Source organism: Trachemys scripta, chromosome 3 (genome assembly GCF_013100865.1).
Source record: "Trachemys scripta elegans isolate TJP31775 chromosome 3, CAS_Tse_1.0, whole genome shotgun sequence".
Lineage (NCBI taxonomy): Eukaryota > Metazoa > Chordata > Testudines > Emydidae > Trachemys > Trachemys scripta.
The window spans coordinates 134150494-134175705 of record NC_048300.1 but is presented as its reverse complement, the minus strand read 5'-3'; the positions used below and the strand labels follow the sequence as shown (position 1 = coordinate 134175705).

At 38.0% G+C, this 25212-nt stretch overlaps 1 protein-coding gene and 1 long non-coding RNA gene across 3 annotated transcripts in view; one reads left to right on the top strand and one right to left on the bottom strand.

The window, feature by feature from the left end:
- The window catches only part of LOC117875097, a 58567-nt gene extending 49835 nt beyond the window's left edge, over positions 1-8732 (top strand). Inside the window, exons 3-4 of the long non-coding RNA XR_004645183.1 lie at positions 5400-5457; positions 8596-8732. This is a non-coding gene — a long non-coding RNA (uncharacterized LOC117875097). The remainder of the gene's footprint in view (positions 1-5399; positions 5458-8595) is intronic.
- The window catches only part of EPHA7 (EPH receptor A7), a 188287-nt gene that overhangs the window by 15318 nt on the left and 147757 nt on the right, over positions 1-25212 (bottom strand). Inside the window, exons 6-11 of one of the 2 annotated variants that reach the window (XM_034766018.1) lie at positions 17436-17560; positions 14169-14337; positions 8679-8787; positions 7890-7945; positions 3490-3615; positions 366-551 (exon numbers count right to left, since the gene is read on the bottom strand). In XM_034766018.1, coding sequence (XP_034621909.1) covers positions 366-551; positions 3490-3615; positions 7890-7945; positions 8679-8787; positions 14169-14337; positions 17436-17560 — 771 coding nt within the window. The remainder of the gene's footprint in view (positions 1-365; positions 552-3489; positions 3616-7889; positions 7946-8678; positions 8788-14168; positions 14338-17435; positions 17561-25212) is intronic. The other variant, XM_034766020.1, reaches the window with a different exon arrangement.

Below are 25212 nucleotides of genomic sequence, written 5' to 3'. Positions count from 1 at the left end.
AACCATACAAATCAAAATGTCAGCGTGTTCTCCTGACTCCTGCTGTGTGACGAGGACTCTGAGAAAATGACACTTCAGATAATATGAAAGGACATAAGAAACCTTATCTTCCGGCATGGTCTTTGAGGCTAATTGAACCTAGAAAAATAGTGTATTTCAAAGTACTCCATCTTTTAATCATGTGTGCATCTTAATTTTTTCCTCAGGTTGTAGCATAAAGAATATTGTTTTAGTTAGTTACGCCTCAGGAGAAAATCCATTAAGAGTATGCAGTACATTTCTAATTTGAATCTTTGACTATGGACATTATAGCAATTACTGCCATTTTGCTTATTATCTGACTGATACATCTAGTCACTACTTACCTCTGGTAACTACCCCTTCTAAATGAACAACATTGGGATGGTCAAATTGTCCCATGATGCTTGCTTCACACAGGAAATCTCTCCTTTGTTTTTCTGTATAGCCAACTTTCAGGGTTTTGATGGCTACTGAAACATCTCGCTTGCCTGGAAGTTTCAGACGCCCACTGCACACTTCACCAAACTCTCCTAAAATAAAGCAGATTGACTATGAATGACATTTCATTTATATAATATCCTCTCTGGGGCCCTCATTCAACATGGCACTTAAGAACATGCCTAACTTTAATCCCATGAATAGTCACATTGATTTTAACAACTACTCAAGAGCTTAAAGTTAGGCACATGCTTAAGTTCTTTGAGGAATCGGGTCTAAACAGCAAACATTTTATGTCAGTCTCTTCCCCCCTCATCCCCCAATATTTGTGTCTTTATAAAATACCAGTAATTTTTTCTTTAAATATGTAAAATAAAATAGTTTTGTAAAGGATGATGGATTTCCTTGCTTTTTTTAGGCCTGATTCTTAACTCATACCTGTTTTCGAGTTACTTCTAATTTATACTCGTATGAGGTCAGAATCAGGCTGTAAAGGACTGTCAAAAAATAGAATAATCACACTGAAGTTTATGAAATGGAAGATATTGATTTAATTAATCAATGAAATGGGTAAATTCTCTCTCCCATGCCCCAACATCAAAACCTTTCTCATGAAAGTTTCACAGAAACCAAAATGCTCTGTTTGATTAAATGATGAAAGTGCATATTTGTTCCAAACAGCTCTACCAGTCAGCACAACAGGAACACACACACACACACACACAGTAAAACAGCATGCGTTGGCAAAGTCTAAATGCCTTCACAAACGCTGCTTGTCCAATCAGAATGACTGCTAAAGTTGGTCATCTGGCAAAGGCATTCAAGGCCATGCCCATAGAAGGCCCCAGAAGATATGTCACAGAGTGTGTAATACTCACAGCCAAGCATCCACTGGCTCAGCATGTCACCAGGGAACTGGGTAGAAACAAAAGGCTATAGTGTAGAACAAAGACTCAGCACAGTGGCACCAACTCCTGCATATAACAGGTGGCATCAGCAGGATGGCAATGACAAAGTTAGCAAGAAAATTTTCATAGCATAACCCTTATGAAAATCAACAAACACATGCTCACACAGCACTCATCCAAGACAGGCTCAGTATTCTATCCTACCATAATAACTGAGGCACACTGAGAATTCTATGATGCTTTTCTAACTGTCCCTAGCAGACGTTCTATAGTCTTCTTTGCTGTGTAGTAAAGCAGTTCCTTTGTGTCTCTGTCAGCCTGCTGTAAGAGGTATACCTTCCCTTTCAATCTTGCTAGCTAATCGCATCCACTGATTTGGACCACAGCTAAACCCAGCAAAAATGACACTTGCACCACAGTAGAACTCTGCTTCTAATTTACATGCTCCAGAAAGCCCACTTTACACACTGAAAAGAAACTGCTCTTGCTTATGTGTGTGCAAATCCAGAGTAACTCCATGGATGCCAGTGTTGTAAGTGACAGCAGAAGTGGATTTCTGTCTTAAATTCCACCTCGTTTACATGTGATGTTTTTCAGGATTTCGCTCAAAGTGGCTTGACAAATATCATTTCAGCCTAATCAAAGGAGGAGCCTTTTACTTGAACCTGTTGATGTGGTAGTCTCTCATCTCAAACAATGGATTAGCAAACTAGCAAAGACCATATTTACTGATCGTACTGTGCCAATCTAGAATTTAAAACCAGCAGCATAAAGAGTAATGCTGTACTGAAAGAGATACTGTTGTTCTAGTATCATGCTAAATGCCACTTACTTAGGGCTAGTCCACACTAGAAGCGCTACATTGGTGCAGCTGCACATAAATCCACGAGGGGCAGTAGCTATGTTGGAAGGAGAAGCCCTCCCGCTGACATAGTGCTGTCCATACCGGTGCTTAGTTGGTGTAACGTACGTCACTCGGGGAGTGTGAGGGTGTGTGGCTTATTCACACCCCTGAGCGACGTAAGTTATACCGAAGAAAGTGGTAGTGTAGACCCAAGAACCTGATTCTGATGCCTTTACTCATGTTGAGTAGCAGCTTACTGCGTAAGAAGTTCTATTAATTTCAGCTGGGTTACACCTAAAGTAAGGTAACATTCATCATGTGTATGGGTACCTAAGGAACATGATTCTGAGAGTGGAACATTAGCTAATTCTAAGTGCTGTCATTCTTTTTTATAGCCTAAAACTTAATATTTGTAGAGATATTTTTTTAAATAGCAATGTTACACATAATATACAGTGCTTGACAAACCATAGTAGGGTGATTGATAAAGTATTCTAACAATACTTGATAAAAAGAACAGGAAGGCAAAGGAATGTTTCCTCCAGGAATCCAAAGTATTTGATATTTTTCTTACTCATGGAAACTTAATTTCACTACATCGACTAGTGCAATAAAAATGTCACATATCTCATTAATGCAAACAAATGAAACTGCTTTTTTAGAGTATGAACACCACACCGCTTAAGTAGGTGGTAGACAGTTCAAGAGGAAGAAAAACAATGTAATGCCAGTACAATTACAATCCAGCATGAGAGGTAAAACAAGAACTTTTTTGTACTAATAAAATATATTTATTTTTTTTAAAAAGGGTAGAACAGTTGCAACAAAAAGTTTTAAAGGAGGATTCTGTTCTATTAAAAAGGCCTCATTAGACCATACATTACAGGCTGTATCCTGATTTCTTAAAGCATTGAAATCAAGGGAACTTCTTATGTGAGTAAAGTGAGCAGGATTTACACTAACATCCAACCTCTTTACTCTGACAAAGAACAACAGGTAAAAAAATTACTTTAAAAAAAGTAATAATATTATTTGTAATTTTTTTAAAATAAATCTGGAATTAGAAGCATACAAGCTTTTAATCCCACACAAGCCTCTTTATTTTTCTATAATTATTTTTTACATTTTATAAGCAAGTGCAGCTTCATTGCTCTATTCGCTCTGGTAAATGCAAAAAGTTCTATACCCGAGGTATAATTATTTGCCTGTCATTATGATGTATGAGTTTTGATCCCAGCTAAATGGAACAGTTGAATACAGAAGCCACAGCAGCCTTACCTGCACCAATCACACGCTCAATTTTAATACAAGAGGCATCTAGCTCCTTGGCGAATTGATGGACAGCTCTATTTGGGTCCTCGTAGGTTTCAGGGTCAATGTAGGTTTTGGTGCCTGGAAATTTAACTGTAATGATGTAAGAAAGCATGACTGTGATGAAGCAAAGCACTTATTGTGCAGTCAGCCCAGGAATTTCATTATGCAGAATGCTCCTTGGAACAGTGAACCTGCTTCCATGCCACCTGAATCAGAGCAGCTTTAAGAGGCAACTTTAGTCTGAGGCATCATCTGTAAGCTTCTTCGCACAAGTGCATGATCCTTTGTCATTAGCAACTATATCTGTGGCTGGAAATGTGAAGTATTTCATAAAAGTAATGAATATTAAATAGTTTTCAATGGATGAAAAGTAATCAGGGATTAAAGTAAGAGGGAACTGGGAGGAAGGAAGGGACAGCTCTCCCTGCAAAAAAATGTAGAGAGGAGTCACCTCCTCCTCTCCTGGCCTGGGTAAGCAGCACTCTCCCACAACTACCCCTTGTCTTTGGCTACATCTACACTACAGGGGGGAGTCGATTTAAGATACGCAAATTCAGCTACGTGAATAGCGTAGCTGAATTCGACGTATCGCAGCCGACTTACTCCACTGTGAGGACGGCGGCAAAATCGACTTCTGCGGCTTTCTGTCGACGGTGCTTACTCCCACCTCCGCTGGTGGAGTAAGAGCGTCGATTCGGGGATCGATTGTCGCGTCCCGATGGGACGCGATAAATCGATCCCCGAGAGGTCGATTTCTACCCGCCGATTCAGGCGGGTAGTGTAGACCTAGCCTTTGGATGGGAGATGAGAGCTCCCGCTCCAGTTTCAATATACTTTAACAGAATTTAACAGTGTTTATAGGCTACCGTTACAGAAGCTAACCATCATTTCATAGGCCGCATTAGAAGGCTGGCTACACTCCTGAGCTGGTGTGCAAGGGGACAGCAGGAACATCCTTACTCTCTGTGGGCTACCCACATCAATGGAAGAAACACAGGATGGGAGAGCAGATTCTGTGGGACAAATACTCCCCTTCCCAAGCAAGGGAGTAAGTGGGAGGAACCTTGGATCCAGTCCCCTTCCCCCATGCACCAACTATCTCAGTTGAAGATGTAGGGGGCACCAGTTATATGGCTGACGCAGTTTGCATCCTTCCTGGAGCAGAGGGGTAACCAAGGGACAATCGGTTTCTGCTTTGCTCCTGGGGCAACACAACTACACATTGCCCTTTGTTCAGGACTTGTGGTAAAGCCAAAATAAGTTTGAGGGTCCATACTAAAAGTCTGTTAACCAAATTATTGTTATGGAAGAAGTTTGGATCCCAATCATTACAATAATTGGCTGCAATCAAATCAGCCTATTTAAAAAGATATAATAATTGTTCTCTATATGAAATTAGGGAAGAATGTTCTTTATTCTAACAATATTGAATTGCTGAAATATTGAGATGTAGGAATTGGATTAGAAGTCAATACAAAACACAGATAATTTAAGGATGCTATGCAACCTCTTAGTTATGTATGAATCTATTGCATATTTTGAAATGTAATTAATAATAGCTCAGATAGTGGTATGTGTTAATATGTTTCAAATAAAATCATTAAAAAAGAGCATATAATGGAAAAAGGCAAAACCAGATATAGGAAGTTTGAAGAGCCAAATGAATATACCAAATTCCTGTAGAAATTATTTAAGATTTCACCTCGAAGTAAATTTTTGCTATGATCTGTATTTTGACAGATTTATTTATAATCTTAATGACAATATTTCAAGTTTCTGAGCAGATAAACATTTATTTGTCATTTAAATGAAACAAGAAGATCAGAGAAAGAAAGAAGAAAACAATAGGTTAACCTCCTCTATTGTGCTTTCAGGCAGGCAGATGGAGAATGAGCCATCCTCTTGTGTCTGTGATAAGGGCCTGGATTGGAGGTAACCTTGTGAATCTCAAATGGGGCTCTGATGGTTCTTTATTCAAGCTGTCATAAAACATTTTGACAGGCCAAAGCTATCTTGGCATACCAACGTGAAATAGTGCTGCTGTGGATTCGAACACATTGTTAAAAGAAATGGTAGGAGGAAACAAAATGTAAATTGGAATTGCTTGACAAAACTCCTCCATTGTGCTTATATCTTTAAATGTAGCACTTGGGGCCATGGAAAGTTGAGGGGGATTGAAATAAAAGATTGGACATTCTATTAAATGCAGTGCTCTAAAAGCTAGTTAAATGGTTGCTTTCAAGTTACTGTGAAAATTGAATCTGTGTCTTAGCACGTAAGAAAATTGTCTGGATACTAAAGGAACAAAAGGACACCAAATTGTAAATAGCTGGTGACCACAGTGTTGTGTTTTATCGCACGGGGGATACAGTCATCAAATCAAATTAAATACCAAACTTTCCATCAAAAACATTAAAAAATAGCTTGGTAAAAAAGTAATTTTTAATATTTCATCCTACAGTATTAATAAAGGCAGTGTATGCTAACTGTTCTGACATATTTTCTAGTTATTGAATATTAGATAACTAGATTTCTAGAAAGAAAGAAAGAAAGAAAGAGAATTTCCTGACTAGCTGCTGAATGTTAAGCACTAGCTCCCTCATCAACCTTTTTACATCTTCATTGAAACTTAAAATCTGAAAATGAGCATTCATAATTTATATTGGGGGAAGGAATTCTTTAGCTGGTATATTCTTTTGCCTTTATAGCCAAAAAAAAAAAAAAATGCAATTGATTTCTCCCCTCCTGGATAAAAAAAGAAGTGGATCTTTTCGAGATATATAAAGCTTATATTGTAAATGAAAAGAGGCAATTTTCAAATCTGTCACCCTCTAGAGTAGCTACAGTTAGATTTGTGATACATTTTTTAAAAATAAGCTAGAGTGCAGGCTATGTGATAATTAATCCTTCTCCCATTTCTGTTTTCCACTTCTTATGTACAATATAGTAGGTTGTCTGATTAAGGCTGTAATGATGTCACCATTTGATTTAATACACCCTGCACATAAATGAAGTGACTTAAGGTAGAGACACATCCAAAACTCAGGGAGTCCAAGCTGACCTAATATTGTCAGAATAGAAAGGTCAGACAGAAATTTTGACACAACTTCGACCTGAGTCTTTGGCTAGCCTTACTAATTTAAAGAGTTTTGCACTAAGAAGATGCTAGAAAGTAAGGTTTGTGACTAGTAACTGCCTCATTCACTATGTGATACCAGACCCTGATAAACTACTGACACAGTAACTTTAACACAAAGCAATACAGGATTAAAAAATGTATTTTTGTTAGCAGACATTTGTAAGAATGAACCTATAACTGTAGTGACAGTAAGTGATAAAGATAATTGGTGGCATGGTAAGAATCAACAGAGTATTCTATTGATATTTAAATTACAAGGTATGAGAGGATACTGGTAGAATCAGAAAATTTATTTTGTATCACAGCTTAAAATTAGAGCTGGATAGGAAATGGTTTTCATGTCCTGTGAAAATTTTTGAGTTAAAAAAAAAAAAAAAAGCCTGTCCTAAATTGTAACAAAAATCTTAAAAAAAGAAATTGTGAACTGAAAATAATAATCATAAAAACAAATTCTGTTTGCATCAGTTGTAACATTTTTTCCTTTTTTGATCATTTTTTAAGTTTTTGAATTTATTTCTAATACAATTAGCTTATGTTTTTAAAATAAAATGTTGATTCCAATACTGGGTGAACAGGTATTAGGCCAATCTTTCACCACTGATTTCAGTGGGAGCAGTTTTTAGTGCTATTTTTGCAACGAGGCAAGCGACTCAATGCAGAGATTGGGAATTACAGAGATGAGCCTTTTTCACATCATTTTATTTTATTTTCTATTAATATTACGATCTACAGATGTCAGTGACGCAATGTTCACAGTAACAGAAAACAGTTCTTGACCAGAACAGTTTCACTATTGGGGTGACACAGTGACCCTTACTTTCTTAATCAGAAGCTTGCCCGAGGGAAAGCTCACACAGTCACTTGGCCAAGGACCTATCAATTTACAGCATCTCCAGGGGGATCATTAGGATGGTGTGAAACAATTATTCAAAAGAAAAATGCAGAATGGGAACAACAGTATATCACACAAATGTACAGAAATAAAATGCATGGCATGAACAATGTTGATTATAATCTGTCTTCTTTTCTGTGTAGGTCATATATTTTTATCGTTTCTAAATTCACACTTGCTGTTTACACAGCATTTCAGATTTATTATAGCCCTTTCTATTATAGCCCATAGGAATGTGATTTTGGTATTGTCTATATTCCAGTACCGCTAGTCCAAATGTCTTATAATTGGGTTGCGAATTCCTGAGGGGTGGGGGGGAAGCAAAACACTTACAATGAAAGTAAAGTTCTTCATCCCCTTCTTGATCAGCTTTGCTATAGCCACAGTGCCTGAAAAAAATTAAATAAAATAGGTCAGTTTTACAGGAAAATAATGATTTACTGCATCATATTTAAAGTTCTACCAGATTGGAATTTTTGGAAGTTAGCAGCCTAACTCCAGCAGGCATTTTAAAAATATCCCAGCTGTAATTCTTTCAATAACAGGTTTTAAAACAAAACATGAACAGTTCCAATCAAAAGGCTTTTGTATCTAATAATTGCTGGGAAGAGTCCTAAAGGCTTAAACAACAAAATTGCAGTCCTTATTAGAAACTTTCTGTGATGCTATGAGCAAAATAGCCTGAAGATTAAAGAGTCTGAAGAAGGAGAGACAAGGCTGGTATTTTTGACATGATGCTGCTCTTAAATTTACTTCTCTGCCTCTTGTCCCCAAATGCAAGTGTTATTTGAATGGCTGAATAGGTAAAATGGCAAGTTCTCTATGTGTGAACAATTCAACAGAAACAGCACACTTCAACGAAAAAGATCAGAGAAGCTGCAAATATTTAGAAGACACCTACTATAAGACAAAAATAATTTCTTAAACTAACGGAGTCCTTCCAAATGTAAAATAAGTGGGCTAATTTGTCATCCTATAATGGAATTTAGAGCTAAATTGTCCATATTAGATTATACACTGCTTTTGTTTCCATTTACAGATTCTAAGATACATGCTGGTATAATTCCAAGGACTCTACAACAGCGGGGCCAGAAATGCTGACAGCTAGACAACGTACAGTACCTTCGTCCAATGATGAATCCGAACACCATGAAGACCAGAATGATGGTGCCTGCCACAGCAACCACAGCTATGATAATGACAGGATTCTGCTCACTGGAAACGGCTGTGGCTACAAACAGAGCAAAGAGCTACAGATTAACTCAAAATATACTTTAGAAAGGAACTGCAAAGGTTAAATAAACCCTCATAAATCACAGACAGATCATTTACCTCTTCTGTAACATGAAACTTTGTACAGTCATTAAATGTTACGATAATGTTGGTCTAAAAGAAAGGCATCTATCCTAAGTTCACCAGAAATGTTGTGTGAGTTAATGAGTATCCAGGGGGAACAGGACTTTACAAGTGAGGCTGTTTTAGTTGAAAGCACACAATAACTATTTTCTAGGACTGGACCCAACCTAAAGGAGCCCTATGTGCATCAATTTCTGAATCATCATGTTTTTGTCTCTTGTGGATCATTTTCATCGCTATAATTATTGTTACCATTATTTATCATTCGTTTCCAGATGCACCCACTGTGCTAGGTGCTTTCCAAATGCAAGAGAAAACACAATCCTTGCTTCAAAGGACTTACATTCCAAGAAATCTGCACATGATTCCATTTTTTTTTTATTCAGTGACCCTACTATTGTTAATATATATGTCAGGTTAATGTAAACTGAGGATATAAGCACCCTGCTTGAGGAACCTCTATGTTTGAAATTTATATGGCTTGCTCACCATATATTGAGCGGGCCACATGCTCAGAAAGGGTAAATCAACAGAGTTCTACTGAAGTCAATGGAGCTGTGCTGATTTACACCACTGAGGATCTGGCCCATGAACTTTAGACTCAAGTAACAGATGTCAGGCAACATTGTTGAAAAAAGCATTTTGGAAGTGAGTCATTTGGAGGCAGTGAGGGATAAGAGCAAGAAAGTGTGGCAATGGCTCATTTAATACATCTGAGGTGGTACTTTTATATGATTAAGTAATAATATATATGATTATATGATTTGTACTGTTAACTAAACAAGAATTGCTGGAGCCAAGGCCCTGTGAGTTCCACAGGTCTGGGGCCACTGAAATGACCTCAAAATCAGGTTCCTGTTCCAGAATTCCCATGGAAACAAAACTCAGATATTCTTTGCTCTGTTTGGCAGCAGGTGAGCCAATCAGCATGATTCCTCTGCTTCTTACAGTGGCCAATACCAGTTGCTTCAAAAGAAAGTGCAAGAAACCACTCAGTAGGCAGTTATGGAATAAACTGCCAATAAGTGACCTTTCTTCCTAACCCTCCTAAGTTTGGAAAATGTTTATTCCCTGAACAATGAGGATACAAACCCTTTCTGAACTATATTTTTCAAACTTCCTATCTGATATAACTCTGGAAGATCTCATTATTCATATACATGTCTACTCTTTAATCTGGAGCACATGAATGCACAGTGCAGAGAGGCAACAGGTCCTCCTGGTGGGAGCACTGCTCTGAAACTGAGGAAACCCGGGTTCTATTCCTGGCTCTACCCCACCCTGTTGGGAGACCTTGAGCAAGTCGCTTCACCTCTCTGAGCTTCGCTTTCCCCATCTGTAAAATGGGGATAATGATACTAACCTGCTTTGTAAAGCACTTTGAGATCTACTGATAAAAAGCATTAAATAAGGATGAGAAGTTATTAAAGGTAGTCATGGGTAACTATGATTTGGGTCAGCTTTGACAAGCCAAAGGGTTAAAAAGTTATGGAGATGCCTAATGGACTACCTCTGTAGTGGATAATGGGAATATATGAAGATGGACTTAAACTTCTAACCACCAATTATGGAGTAGTTATTTGCACTAAACCCTCCTTGATTGCCACAGTTATGAAGAGGACAGAGTTTCCTATCAGAGCCCATAATTTTGAAATGCTAATTCTAGACCAAATAGATTTCACTTTGCATGCTTGTGAGATAGATAACTCATTAAAAACTACAGTTGGATGCCTGGAATATTAAATAATTGATTCTGATCCCAGTTTATCCCCCTCCCTCCCACACACAGTGGAATCCTGTGTAAGAAGGGTTAAAACAGGCTCCCCACAAAATCTTTCTTTGATACTGAAGTCCTCAAGTGTGTACATCCCCATCTAAGAACAGGCATTCCTGTCTAATGCTCTGTCTGTGGTGAAAGATCCCTCAAACAGTGTGTGGTCTGATAAAAGCAGGAAGATTGTAGCTCTACTTCACAGATGTCTTCATACATTCACAAATATTTAGTTCCTTTTTTTCCTATCAAAGTTTTGATTAAAATATCAATATATCCAGTTTTTCAACCAGCTCGCTATTTATTTCTGTTTGAACTCAAGAGTACAATTCAGGAGCACAATATATTCCATATACTTACTGGAATAAATAGTGCCCATGAACCTCTTCAGATCCACTGGCTGTAAGTGATTTAAACCATCTTTCAAATATATCCAAGAAATCAAAAGACAAAATGATCATTTGAGGGACATCATGTAGCTTTATAACACTCCCCAGGGGACTTGTGTCTCTACAAACCAATGAATGACTTATAATGATTCATATACTTTGATCTGTGACATTCAGAATACATGTATCTTCCTTTACATATAATCTTAAACTCCTTTTATACAAATATATACAGCACGGAAATTTGTGTTTGTAAAGGGTCTCCTTCTCCCAGTACTGAACTGCTGCCATCCAGAATGGAAGATAATATCTGTTTTAGTGAGTACAGCACCACTGTTCACACAGCAATTTGGGATAATAAGTGAAAACACATTTGAAACTCGATGGAAAATTTAGGTGGGCAAAATATATTTATCTGAATTTGGATGCTGAACACCAGGGTTATCACCATCACTATTTCAAAAATGTCATTCATGGGGTCTGATCACTTCAGCCAGATCCAAGAACCAGCTCAAGAAATCATGTGGAAGATGGCACCTCAGCAGTAGAGTGACTAGGGTGACCAGATAGCAAGTGTGAAAAATCAGGGACCCTTTTTATGGGGGGAAGAGGGTATAGTTGCCTATACAGGAAAAAGCCCCTAATATTGGGACCTCCGGTCACCCTGACAGTGGTCCACCACCACTACTACAGAACACTAGTGTGCTTCTCGCTTTGATAAAAGCAACAGAGGGTCCTGTGGCACCTTTAAGACTTCTGTTAGTCTTAAAGGTGCCAGAGGACCCTCTGTTGCTTTTTACAGATTCAGACTAACATGGCTACCCCTCTGATACTCTCACTTTGATGGGAGTCACATACAAATTTATCTACTCAGCTCACTGAAGCATTGTGAGTTTTCTTGGAGGTCTCCCTTCTAAATGCTACCAAAGCCTCAATTAAATTAAATTATGAAATAGAGTCACAGAGTTTAAAGCCAGAAGGGACCACAAGAACATGTCTGCCCTTCTGTACATCACAGGCCACCAACATCACCCAGCAGCCACACACTAAACCCAACAACAGAAATGAAACCAAAGTGCTACAACCCACAGGAGACTAGACTTGCTGCCATTGGCTGTCTGAAGCTCTGAAGCATGAGCTATAGGAACATAAGACATAAACCACAAATGATATGGTAAGGCCAGTAGTACAGATACATGTGACAAAGGAGAATTCAGTGCAAATAACTAACCTAAAATATCCTCCATCCCAGTTTCTGAAAAACGGTATATGGAAGAACATATACGGAAGAGAAGAAAAGAGAGGAGAAGTTGCTTATTCTTGATGAGAGAGAGAATTGTGTCCTGTGGCATTCCTCTCAAAGTGAAAACCAATTTTTTTTTAATTGAGGAATGAGGCAGCTTATGTGGTATGTCACAACAGAAAGCTGCCCTGTGACATGCTTTTGCCTATTTCAAATTTCAAAGTTTTGCAGTGCGTACTGGATAACTGTAACTGTATTGTTAGTCTGTCTGAAATTTTTCATTATAAGAGTCAAAAATGGGATACATAAAAAAGCCTACGGAATTTTACACTATTGTTTTTCCTGGTGTGTCAAATGTTGGCATACATCAGCGGTTCTCAACCTGCGGCCCACTGGCTACATGCGGCCCCATTATCACACAGCTGCGGCTCAGCTCCGCTGCATGCTAAAGGCCAACCCCACATGGCGGGAGGAGTCTGGGGCAGCCAGCCAGCCGGCCGGCCCTGCACAGTGGGAAGGGTCCAGGCTGCTGCTGCTCTGCCACCCGGTTCCTGCGGCATATGCGGCCCCAATGATAAATAAGTGGAGAACCACTGGCATACATACTGGTACTTGTAGATCCTGCCAAAAATGTTTGCTCCTAAAATTATCTCTGCTAATCTTAGTGACTATTCTGGTCTACAACATGGACTATAAACATGGTCTTCCTCTTCTTGATTGGTCAACCAAAATGAAACAGATTACAGACACTAAATTAGAGACACTGAACTTAAATACCAAGGTGATGGGTGCCTAAAACAGAGAGAATCATAAATAAGGACTAAACATTGAATTTATTTGCCAGAAATCTATTCAAAGCAAAATCTGTCAACAGATTGGCTAAAATGGAAAGAATAGGATGTACTATAATTTGCACGGAACTTCATTTTCACAGTCTTCCATTATTTCAAACAAATAAAGGTCAGAGGCAAGACTTAACTATGAACTTCCTCTGTCTCATGGTTGTAATACCTAAATACAATTAAAGTCAGGCACTGAATGTGTATCTTGGTACAGGAATTCTTCAAAGCATAAAGGAATACCACATTTAGCATACTAACTCCATGGCCTTTCCACCTTGCAAGCAATCGCAGGCTACATATTTTGGCTGCACATCAGGCTGAGCTGTTTGGCAGAGAGGTCTACCTGAAGCAGATGACCCAAAACAGGGAAACCTTTGTTTTAGAGGCAGCAGAGTTGTGGAGCTGCCAGGTAGGTAGTTCGTGTAAGGGATCTCAATGTTTCTAGAGCTCAATGACTAACATTCTCAGGCTCCTTGCTCTTCTGCTTCCTCTCCCATCTGGTCCCACAAAACATGGAAGAATTGCTGTAGTTCTGCAGTCCTCAACATATGTAGCTATGTGGTGGTGAAGGGTTAGGAGGAAAAGAAGGCTATGTACTTAGAAAAAATTAAATGATCTAGCAAAGTGTGAGTAGAGGCACATTCCCTATTATTGGAAAGTCCTGTGGGGTCCTCCCTCTTTCCACCAATCTCCTTTTATGTGGGGAGAGCATAGGGTAGTATTTGGGCCAAACATCCCTTCTCCCTATAGAATGGGGCCATCAGACAGGAGTAGCCCAATAACTTACAATTCTTCCCTGGCTATCTACAGCACTATAATTACTAGTAACTATGGTAAAACACAATAGGCAGCTCATCACCCATACCAAAATACAATGGTAGTAATTCATATCTTCCCAAAGTATAAGATTTCATAGTACAAACTCCATCCTTTCTAGTTCAGATAACACTACAGTATATTCATTTTTTCTACTAAAAATGTTAATTGCCTTCAAACGTGAATACATTTTACCTGTGGCTTCCTCTAGTGTGGCAACATCTAGTCTGGGACTATAATTTCCATAACCAGCAGCAGTAAAAGCACGAATCTGGAAAACATACACTGTTCCTGGTTTCAAATTATTAATGGAAGCTGAAGTGGACTTGGTTTTTACTGTTGAATAAGTCCTCTCCCTTTGATCCTAGAAACAATAAAACAAAGGATGAAATTATATTTCCAGGTCAGATTTCATTATTGTTGCACATAAGCAACTGACAACTGGTCCTGGCAGTTTATTTCAATTTTCTTTTCTTTTTTCTCCCACATAAAGAATGTAGCACACTCTGTGGAGTATTACAACACAGTGTCATTCATTGCGGAGTTCTTAAAATGACATAAAATTTAAATGAGAAGCACATGCTGTTAGTCATAAAAATCCAGAGATAAAATGATTGGCTTTGTGCCTCATTTCCTCAGATTCTGATGTATGAACAGTTTGATCATCAGTGAACTCCAAAGAAGTTCTCTTTTGGTTGAGGAACAACATTAAAGTGGTATCTTAACAATTCAGCTCCTACATTTAATGAAAACAATTTCTCGTATTGTTCCACAGTCAATAGTCTTCATCCTGAACCCCTTATTCAGACAACTACGACTGTCCTCAAAAGAGATAGGAAGCTCTCTTTTTTCATCAGAGCAGTGCTATTTGCTTTCCTTTTTACAGCTTTCTACTGCCCCTTTATTGCCAATAGCAATATATCAACATCAGGGCTAAACACTGAGGTCCTTGACTAGTTATTAACTCAGATTTCACTCAGGCAAATTAACATGGATTCCATTGCATAAGGTAAAACAGATTAAAAACTGAATAGGGAGTTCAGGATTTGGCCTAGAAAATATTAAAAATAGCAATATCTATACATAATGATTATTTTTTTAAATGCTACGCAAGCTGTATCAGAAACTACAAAACAATTCAGATAGCAACCCGTACAAGGCATTTGCTGGGCCAAATTCTCTTTCTGTGTAGATATGGGCAACTGTGTTGATTTCAATGGCATTTTGCCCAATTAAACCAGTGGAGAATTCTGTCCGCTGTGTTTCAGTGTAACAACAAAGCCCTGGTGTTGAAATATAGCATTTCATATGATGTGTCAGATTTCTTGTATAAGATGTGATAATGCCTTCTCCCATGGTCTGTCCACTCTGTCTTTTGAGTGAGCATGTCAGTTAGTGTAGAAATATTTTTCATATCTTCCCCAAGAGGAAATCAATCATCTATAAGCATGGTTAGGGATGCTGAAATGTATGTGTATGTGGGAGAATGGAGAGAAAAGGGGATGTGGAGGAGAAGGAAGCAGAAATACCAGGAAATGGTGAATAATTCTGTAGCTCTAGTATTGTAAATGTCAGTAGAACTCCAGAAGTTCAGAGTTTGAGTTCAAATACATAAACTAAGCTTATTTGAACTTTGAAAACCTCTTGAATTTTCGGAAAAAAACTGGGCTAGAAATCTCACAAGAACAAACTTACCTGTAAGATTTCAGCCCTAGCCAGAAATCAGAACATTTCAGAACCTCAGAAACTTTTGATATGAGTTTGGTTCTAAAACAAGGTGAATGTTTAGGAAGTTTTATTTTTTAAGTTATCTAACTGTGACTGTTCCTGTAAGCAAGAGTCAGACGCATATTTTAAATTAAAATACATTTGCTTGTACATGCATGTGAGCAGTGTCACTGAATTCAAAAGACTACTCACAGGTACAAAGTTTAGTTTCTGAGTGAATATTTGCAAGATCAGATCCTTAGTCTTGAATTCTCATTAATTAATTTAATTTTAATTGATGACTGGCAGATATTTCCCTTATAGCAGTAATTTCATACATTTATTGCAAATCTCTTGCACAACTCACTGAAACAACACAAATATATTGAATAAATAATAAAATCATATTCTCATGAGTCTTATTCACAAAAAGCTAAATGTTTTGTGATTTCATCTAGCATTTTCACTGTTTTACAAAGACCAGTGATGATTTTTACAGGCAAGAAACTATTTAGGATATGTAAAAATGGCATTTATTTGCAAAAAATAGCACTATTTAGTATTTGATGAACATATGAAGACTTATAATTTATTCCAAGGTAGAATTTCACTATTGCGTGTCTGTGAAAAAATGAATTAACTTGTAGAAACAGTAAAATTTTTATTGCAAGCTAAAAATTGAGGTATGCAGCTCTCTGACAAGTGTTGTAATAAGAGTAATTAAACTAAGTTACTCAGAGTTATGATCATTCAATTATCTACCTTTTACTCTTCTTTCTAACCCAAGTAAAAATAATCAGATAAGTATATTTGTGTTATTCAGCACAAAAAACTATATGAGACATTTGATATTGGATACAATCTGGTATGAATTTAACTAATTGTATGTTACCTAGAAACTTGACATACTCAGCTCTGAAATAAATATAATTATTAGCTTGGATATGGAGTTAAAATACATCCTCAACAGTGATCACAAAAGAGCTCCTTCCTTTATTATATCTTAATTCAGCCTTTTTTTAGAAGCCTTTATAGCACTAATTAATATCTTGCATGTATAGAACAGTTTTCATTCTGGAGGATTCAAATTTTTTTTAGAGATTATGGATAAAATCCTTGCCTCACTGATGTCGATGGCAAAAGAACTCTCATCTTCACTGGGGCCAGGAGTTCATGCTACATATACAAGGATAACTTCACCCACCATGGAAATGCAACCACTTACTACCAACACACTATTGAGAGCTTTTAGGGGATCAAGTGAAAGATAATTCATCCAACTGAAATTTCAGGGGAAATGGATCAAGATTTGAGACATCAGGTCTAACATGCCCAACTCTGGAAAAGTGCCATAGGTTATTTTATTACCAAAAGTGATCGGGGGCTTTATTTTATGTCTGATCGCAACAGCACATTTCCAACAGCCTAGACGTATTACAAACAAGGGATAAGAGATAGAAAAGTCACAAGTCTCTTGCAAAAACAAGAGCTCTGCTTATTGTTATCATATAAAAACAAGCAAGATAAGCTATTGAGTGGATGTTTTCATTTGTGTAATATACAAATACAATATACAGAACCTATCATGATAATAAATTAATGGGTTAGGAAGACGGTTATTAAAATCAACTACAACCTGAAATGACACAACAGATAATAGTATGGTATAATTACCATGGCATAAAAATTTGCCCACGGAAGAGTGGGATGACATGATGCAAACAGCACATTGCTGTGCATTTCACATGCACTTACTTTCTCGTAATACTTGATTTCATATTCAGTGATGACTCCATTAGGATGTTCTGGTTCCTGCCAGGAAAGCTCCACGCTCCTCTGCAGCACTCTCTCTTTCATTACTTCGCTAACTTGCGAGGGAGCTGTTTGGACGAGATGTGTCAATAAACAATGAGCAAATTTGCTGGATGTCTCAAATCAAACGTCACTACCGATCAGTCCCATGCTGTGCCACTTTCATTAAGGTAAAGGAAAGCACCTTTTCATAGTTCACAATTCAAAAGTTAATGAATATTCAAGCAGAACCTTATTACTGTTCATAAACCATAATAGAAATCTAAATTAAAGTGCAAACAGCAACAAGATAGCATTGTTCAAGCTAGTGCAAAACTGGAATTGATAGGATCAGAATGACAATTAAGCAAATGAATTCTAATTAAGCCAGGAAAATAGATTTTCAGATGAATCTCCTGTGGTAAATTAAGAGTCCAAATATTTATTACACATGTTTTGACAACACTTATAAAAAAAAAGAAAAGAAAAATGAAGAGAAAGAAACAAAAAGACTATCATATTCGGACTGATTTCAAACGGCTGCTTCCAGATCCCGTTCAAACAATTACTAGCAATGTTCTTTTATGACCGCATTTTCTTGGTAATGAAATCTACATAGTAAAGATTGCAAACCTGTTTCAATTATAAACCTTTGTTTTCACTCACTCAAAACATTCTGAAACTTTCTTCCTTTTGGGGTGAAATTTTCAAGGCTTAATTAATACAGTATGTTCTTGCAGAGTGAAGAGGTAAAACAAAACAAAACAAAAACCCCAAACAAGCAAACAAACAAAAATACAAACCCCCATACTCTATGTTTTTCTACTGCACCATTCTTTCGATACACATACTACAAAAACCAGGTGAATTTTAGAACTTGAAGCATGGTATGCAAATAGTGTGACACCACAGTCCCATTTAAAAATATATTGGTCAGGTAATAAAGTGATAATTAAGTTATAAGTGATTGAAAAGGTTTTTGCACAAGTAATTTTGATTTCTCTTACAACAGATCCAAGTTCTGGGTAAAAATAATAACGTATAGGTAATCCTGTCTAATGATACTGAAAGGTGGCAGATTTTCTTATTTATCATTAAGTGGATCTGGTGACGCCATCCCCTTAATGGGTACTTCCAAAGATGTGGAGACAAAAAATTACAATGTGGAATAGAAAACTACCCAAATGTAACCACTTTGCAAATGTCAGTTGTATGACATTTTAGCCCTGTTTGATGTTACCTCTTGTCCTGACAAAAGACAAAAGATTCCCATGGTATACCAGGCACATCAGAGCTGGATCCTACTACCATTCAAGTCAATGGAAAGGCTCCCATTAACTCTAATGGTGCAGGATCAAGTTTATGTAGAATAAGGTTATTGTGATGGTCTGATCCTCCTCCCACTGAAATCAACGGTGAGATTCCCACTGTTGTTCATGAGAGTTGGATCAGATCCAGAAAATCTATTCAGAGCAATGGATCCATACATACTAGGAGAAATCAAAATTAGAAATAAAATTGATTTTACCTTTGTCAGACACAGGATCCACTGCTCTGGTCAGATGTCATAATTCATGAGAAGTGACCACTACATATGGAAAGTAATAAAATAGCAAACACCCACAAAAATAGTCACTACCAACAAAGGCAATGGGTGGCTCTGGGGCAAAGAAAAAGAATCACTTTAGTAACCCTTTCAGAAGATGGAAATAGTCTGAGATTTAAAAGATGCAGTAAAGACTATTCAAGTAGTTCTGAAGCTAAAAAAATTATGGTTTCCCAGAAGGAATCCCCGCACCCTCTTTTTTATGCATAAAATTACATAATATGTAAATTTCATCCCTTCTTTGAATATCACAAATTTTCAACCTGAAATCAGGGCACTTAGAACAGACTGAAGGATCTGAAATCTAGTATTTGCATCCGAAGAAACTAGCAACTCAGTTTCGCCATTGTTAGAAAAAGCAGATATTGACAACCAGGCTTAAAATGTTACCCACCCACCCAAGATGTTGCATATGCCTGTTAGAATAAGCCTCAAATGGGAGTCTAAAATAACTTTGTGAAAGAAGATAAGACTGAGGAAGATGTGATTAGCGTGCTAACAGGCAGGAAGATCCAACTCCTAAAAAAGGAATTCTGCTTCCATTCACTTGAGCTCAACAGGAATACACATGAATTATGACACCCTTCAAAAGAAGTGAGAACAACAAAGGAGAAAATCACTTCTGAGAATGCTCCTTGGCATCTATTTTTTTTTTTAGAAGATCCTGATGAAACCCACATCTTTTGTGATATCATAAAGTTTCTCTTCTTTGATAGGAGAAGGGGCTGTTGCACTGGGGAAATGGTAAAATTGTCACGGAAATGCACAAAACTCAAGCCTTAAAAAATGACTGGTTAATATCAGCAACAAGAGAAAATCATCAGTGAAAAAAAATATTGTGGATCCCATGATTTTCTCCTGCATTCTCTGAGATTCTGAAAGTCATAAACCGTTAGTTAGGGGAAAAAGTTATCCTTGTTTTCAGATATGCAGATAGTGCATCATTTCACACTGCGATGGCTGTATCTCTAGACAACTAATGGGCCTGATCCTACTGATGTCATTGGATTCAGGCTCTATCCATAAGGAACCCAGAGAAGATCTGGGGCCTTTTGCTGCAGCAAATGAGTGAACTTTGTTTTCCTTCACCCAAAGCCCAATTTGAACCTTTTCCATTCCAATATTAAGCATGGGCATTTTTCTTCTCTTAATTTAAAGAATACGCAAATTAAACTCTAACATTTATGCTAATTCAAAATTAAATGTTGTACAAATATAACGAAAAAGTCAAAATATGCTCTGCATGGCCAAGTTAATGTTGCTCTAGGAAACTCAATTTCTGCATTTCTAACCTCTTTTTATTTTAATTGTGCATTAGTATATCTTTTAAAATGTAACCTATTTATGTTTCATTAGAGGGCTCAGAGAATCCAGGGAAACAAAGGATTCAAAGCATGCCTGATAATTTTCATTCTAACCTATTATGTCATTAGTCAATATAATCAAAGTTGAAGTCCCTTAACATAGGCTGCTGAACTGATAAAATCTAACTGTATCACACAAACTTCATGGTTTAGTAGAAGCATTCCAAATCCAAGCTCTCTCTCTCTCTTTCTCTCTCTCTCTCTCTCTCTCGATAACTGCATGCTTGGAGTATTTTCACTCTAATTAGTGGCAAATACTCCTTTGGTAGCTAAGACTCTGGAATGCAGCAAACCAATTTACTCTGTCTAATTTTCTTTGTGATGATTAACTAGTTGTCTTCTTTGTCTAAATGAGTAGCAACAGCATGCTGGCTGAATTTCAGAGGGGTCCTTGTGTTCCATGTATCATATTCTATTTCACCCAGTAAAATGTTTTCAGGCTGTTAATTTAAAATTTTAGATGTCCAAAATTGTTAATGTTCATACTTATTCTAATACAATTATACAGTACTAAGGTCATCTGAAATTGTTCCCAATGTTCACTCCCTTTGGTTCTATCTGATTTAATTTTTTCATTCCACTGGTCATCCTATTTATTTTTCCCTTAACCAAGGAAGCAATATGAACTACTCCCTTTGGGATTAGTTAACCTTGCTTATCTGGGGATATTGGGAAAGTAATGTGTGCCATGCATGGCTCCCACTTAACCTCTGGACAAAGCCTAAGACAAAAAAAGGATTATTTCATCTTTTCCTTTAGAGAAAACAAATTAAGGGGAGGAAAATTAGATTATTTTGCAAACCTTCCAAGTTATATTGTAGATGTGCAAAACTAGTTTGAGTCGGTGAACCCTATTTCCTGTTAACTGGCAGCCTTATTTTCTCCCAAGACGGATTTGATTTAAAAGCAAAATAAAATACGGGTATGTTCTTTTCCTAGTTAAAGGGAAGACTGTGCTGTGTACTAGTGCTAAGAAAAGCCACAATCAGTAATTTCCATGGTTCAAAGTTGTTCCCAGATTGGTGTACATGGCCCCAAGACACATTGTAGCTCTGATTGAAGCCCCTGACATAGAGCAGAGGGAGGGGGAAGGGATGTTGGTAAGTGTTCTACCCTGGTTATTCTGGGCTGGCAACAGGGTCGGCTCCAGGCAACTGCTTAACAAGCAGGTGTTGGGGCGGCCAAGGGAGAGGGGCGGCACCTGCGGCAATTTGGGGGCAGCAGGTCCCTCACTCCCTCTAGGAGCGAAGGGCCTGCCGCTGAACTGCCGCCGCCAATCGCGGCTTTTTTTCCCCCCTAATTGCTGCCACCTATCGCGATCGCAGCTTTTTTTTTTTTTTTTTGGCTTGGGGCAGCAGAAATGCTGGAGCCGGCCCTGGCACGCAGAGCAGTTCACTGGTACCTCTAGGAAGCCACTGTGAGTTAGAGCAACGATGTGGGCTGTTGCAACTTCGTCTGGGTGCTCGTCCCAGAATTCAACAGGCACAGAGGTGACTTTAAGCCACCTTACCTTGCCTCTTGGGCTGCATTTTCTGAGCTCCTTTTGAGAGATGCAGCTCAGAATCAGGGCCTCTGTATTTATTTTTTCCATTACAATTTTTCTCTCTTGTTCTCTATGGTCATTTCCCCCATCGTCTCACTCTCTTAATACATGCGTCTGACGAAGTGGGTATTCATCCACGAAAGCTTATGCTCCAATACATCTGTTAGTCTTAAAGGTGCCACAGGACTCTCTGTTGCTCTCTTAAAACTATCTGTTTTGTATTTGAGTTTTCATTGATTCCCCCCCCACGACCCCATTTCTGGCTTCTTTCTGATCCTTAAACCCATGCCCAGCCACCTCCCCAGTGTCTCCTGAAGGACCTGAACATTCATTAATAAACCAATAGAATTTTTTAATTCACAATGTTTCTGTGAGTTGAAAATTTGTCAAACCATGTTAATCCATCCCTTAAAAAGAACCGGTATAGCTAAAAGATAGTCTGAAAAAAAAAAAAAAAAAGAATCATCGTATCTCCAAACAACCCTAAGCAACAAAAATGAACTAGAATTATGGCTACACTGCTACTGTGAGTATTTCTTCATTCCAGTAAACTGGTAACTGCAGAAGGCTCCATAGCAAAGCTTGTGGTAGAGACATTTCTGACAGCACTCCCAGTCAGCTAGGAACCTGATGGTAGGGCGGTGTGCTGTGCACTCTTCAACTCCCAGTGCACCATTGCTCCCAAGAGTCACCATTTCTCAGAATCCAGCTAATTATTTCTATGATGTGCTCCATTGGGGAACACACGCTCTTCAGAACAATGTCTGCTATCAACCTTCTTTCTGACGTTCCTCACCTCCCGTTTTCTTCCTTCGTGCTGACACAACAAAGAGTACATCAAATGCTCACAGCCTACCAGGACTGACAGGTGGATGTCCCTACACATGCTGCAGAAGAAAGCACTGCTAGCATGACAGGCACTCAGCACACCGTTTTTTAAGAGCTTCAAATATACCATTCAGCACAAGAAAAAATTGATTTTTCACTGGGTTTCAACATCTTAGCCATAGAGAAATATAACTTTGCTGGGCTTTGCTGATAAAGCCTTCAAGTTATATGGATTTCAAGCTGGTCATCATTTTCAGATCAGGTTGTAGAGAAAATTAAAACTGAAATGTCAAAAGGAGCAGGATATTCCAAGGAAATACTCTGCTACGGAGAGAACATTGCATTCGGTAGGGCAACGTGTTACATCCATCTCCCTAAACCAACCACATGGCACATTATTAATAATATATATGAATATTTATAGATAGAAAACTGCAACAACAGTGTTAGAAAGTAATCCTTTACACCCAACTTTTTTAACACTTTTTTTAAACACACTATTTGCCCATGCCTTTAACCTATATCCTGAGCTAAATAAATTAGTCTACTTCTCAGTCCTAGAATTTTCCTCAATACAATGTGATAACATTTCCAAAGCACAGTGATTGATGTGAAATGAAATGCTTTCCTCTTTATATTAACCTGAAACCAGAATTAAAAAACAAAACAAAACAATGTCAGCTGAAAAACTGAAAGTATGGGAAGCTGGAGTTTGCTGTGTATCAGCAAGTAAGGCATTGCATGGGCACTTTTAGCACAAAATCAACTGAAATGCAGCTTTCATAAAAATACTCCGCAAAAGAGAGCTACTCAGCCATTTCTCCAAGATTTGTTAGACTTAAAGTCCCGTACATCAATGCACTGCAATTACACCCAGCAACATCAGTCACGGAAACTTTTCATTTGATGTGCTTTGTGAGAAATCTGTCTTGAAATAACATTTCCAGGCAAGAAATAGTCATGTAGAAGTGGAGTTTGCATTAAACAAAATTGCTCAAATCCTTAAGGAATGAGGGATTCAGTTCTGCAGCCATGGTTATGCGAAGAAGTCCTGCTGAATTAATGACAATAAATACTGCAAGACTGGGGGTTCCCTATTATAAAATGATAGTGGAACTATGGATGCAACTGGGCTTTCCTCATCAGTGTTGCCATAATAATATTATATTCAGTAAGTGAACAGAGTTGACTGTTTGTAGTATAGCCTTTTATTTTATGACAAAAATAAGACACTTAGGACAATTGGGGCTTGATTCTATACTCACTGAAGTAAGTGGCACAACTCCCATTCACTTTAATGGTACAGCACCCTAACAGCATTTCTTGTGTGGCTTTTGGCCTTGTACTTTTTTGTATCCCCAAGGTATGCTGAAATTATTCAGAAATGGTAGATTTTTCGTAATGCCATGTTCAGATCCGCTTGTATATCATTGTAAATATTTATCTTAGGCTACAGTAAAATTACATGAAATATTAACTATAAGGGCATATTGTATCAATTGACGAAGTATTCAGTATCAGTCCTAAAAATGCAAAACGTAAATGGAAGTACCAATCATACCATTACTTATTATATATTTATTTAAATAATTTCTCTTTCAAATATATATTGTCTGTCTGTTTTCTGTGCAGATTATTGTAGATTGGAATCAGGGCCTGCTTTAGGGAATTTTCCTACGAATTGGGCCCTGCACCTAAGAGGGCCCTGAGCCCCAAAGAAGAGCGCCTAACTTAGGCGCCTTTTTAATTTTTACTCACTTGGCAGCGGTCCGGGTCTTCGGCGGCACTTCAGCAGCGGGGCCTTCAGTGCCACGGAAGACCCGGAGCAAGTGAAGGACCCGCCGCCGAAGTGCTGCCGAAGACCCGGACTGCCGCCGGGTATTCAAATGCGGTCCCGCACTTCCTAAAGCCCACCCTGACTGGAATTGCTCTGAATTTACAACCATTTTATCTGAGTTCAGTATCTGGCCCATTATATACAGTGCATGCAAAGATCTACGTAGAAAGAAACTGAAATAGGAAAATATTAGGACAAGACTAGATCAGTGGCTCTCAGCCTTTCCAGACTACTGTACCCCTTTGAGGAATCTGATTTGTCTTGCGTACCCCAAGTTCGTCTCACTGAAAAATTACTTGCTTATAAAATCAGACATGACAATACAAAAGTGCCACAGCACACTGCTAATGAAAAATTGCTTACTTTTGCATTTTTACCATATAATTATAAAATAAATCAATTGGAATACAAATATTGTAGTTACATTTCATTATATAGAGAAGTACAAACAAGTCATTGTCTGTATGAAATTTTAGTTTGTACTGACTTCGCTAGTGCTTTTTATGTAGCCTGTTGTAAAACTAGGCACGTATCTAGATGAGTTGATGTACCCCCTGGAAGAC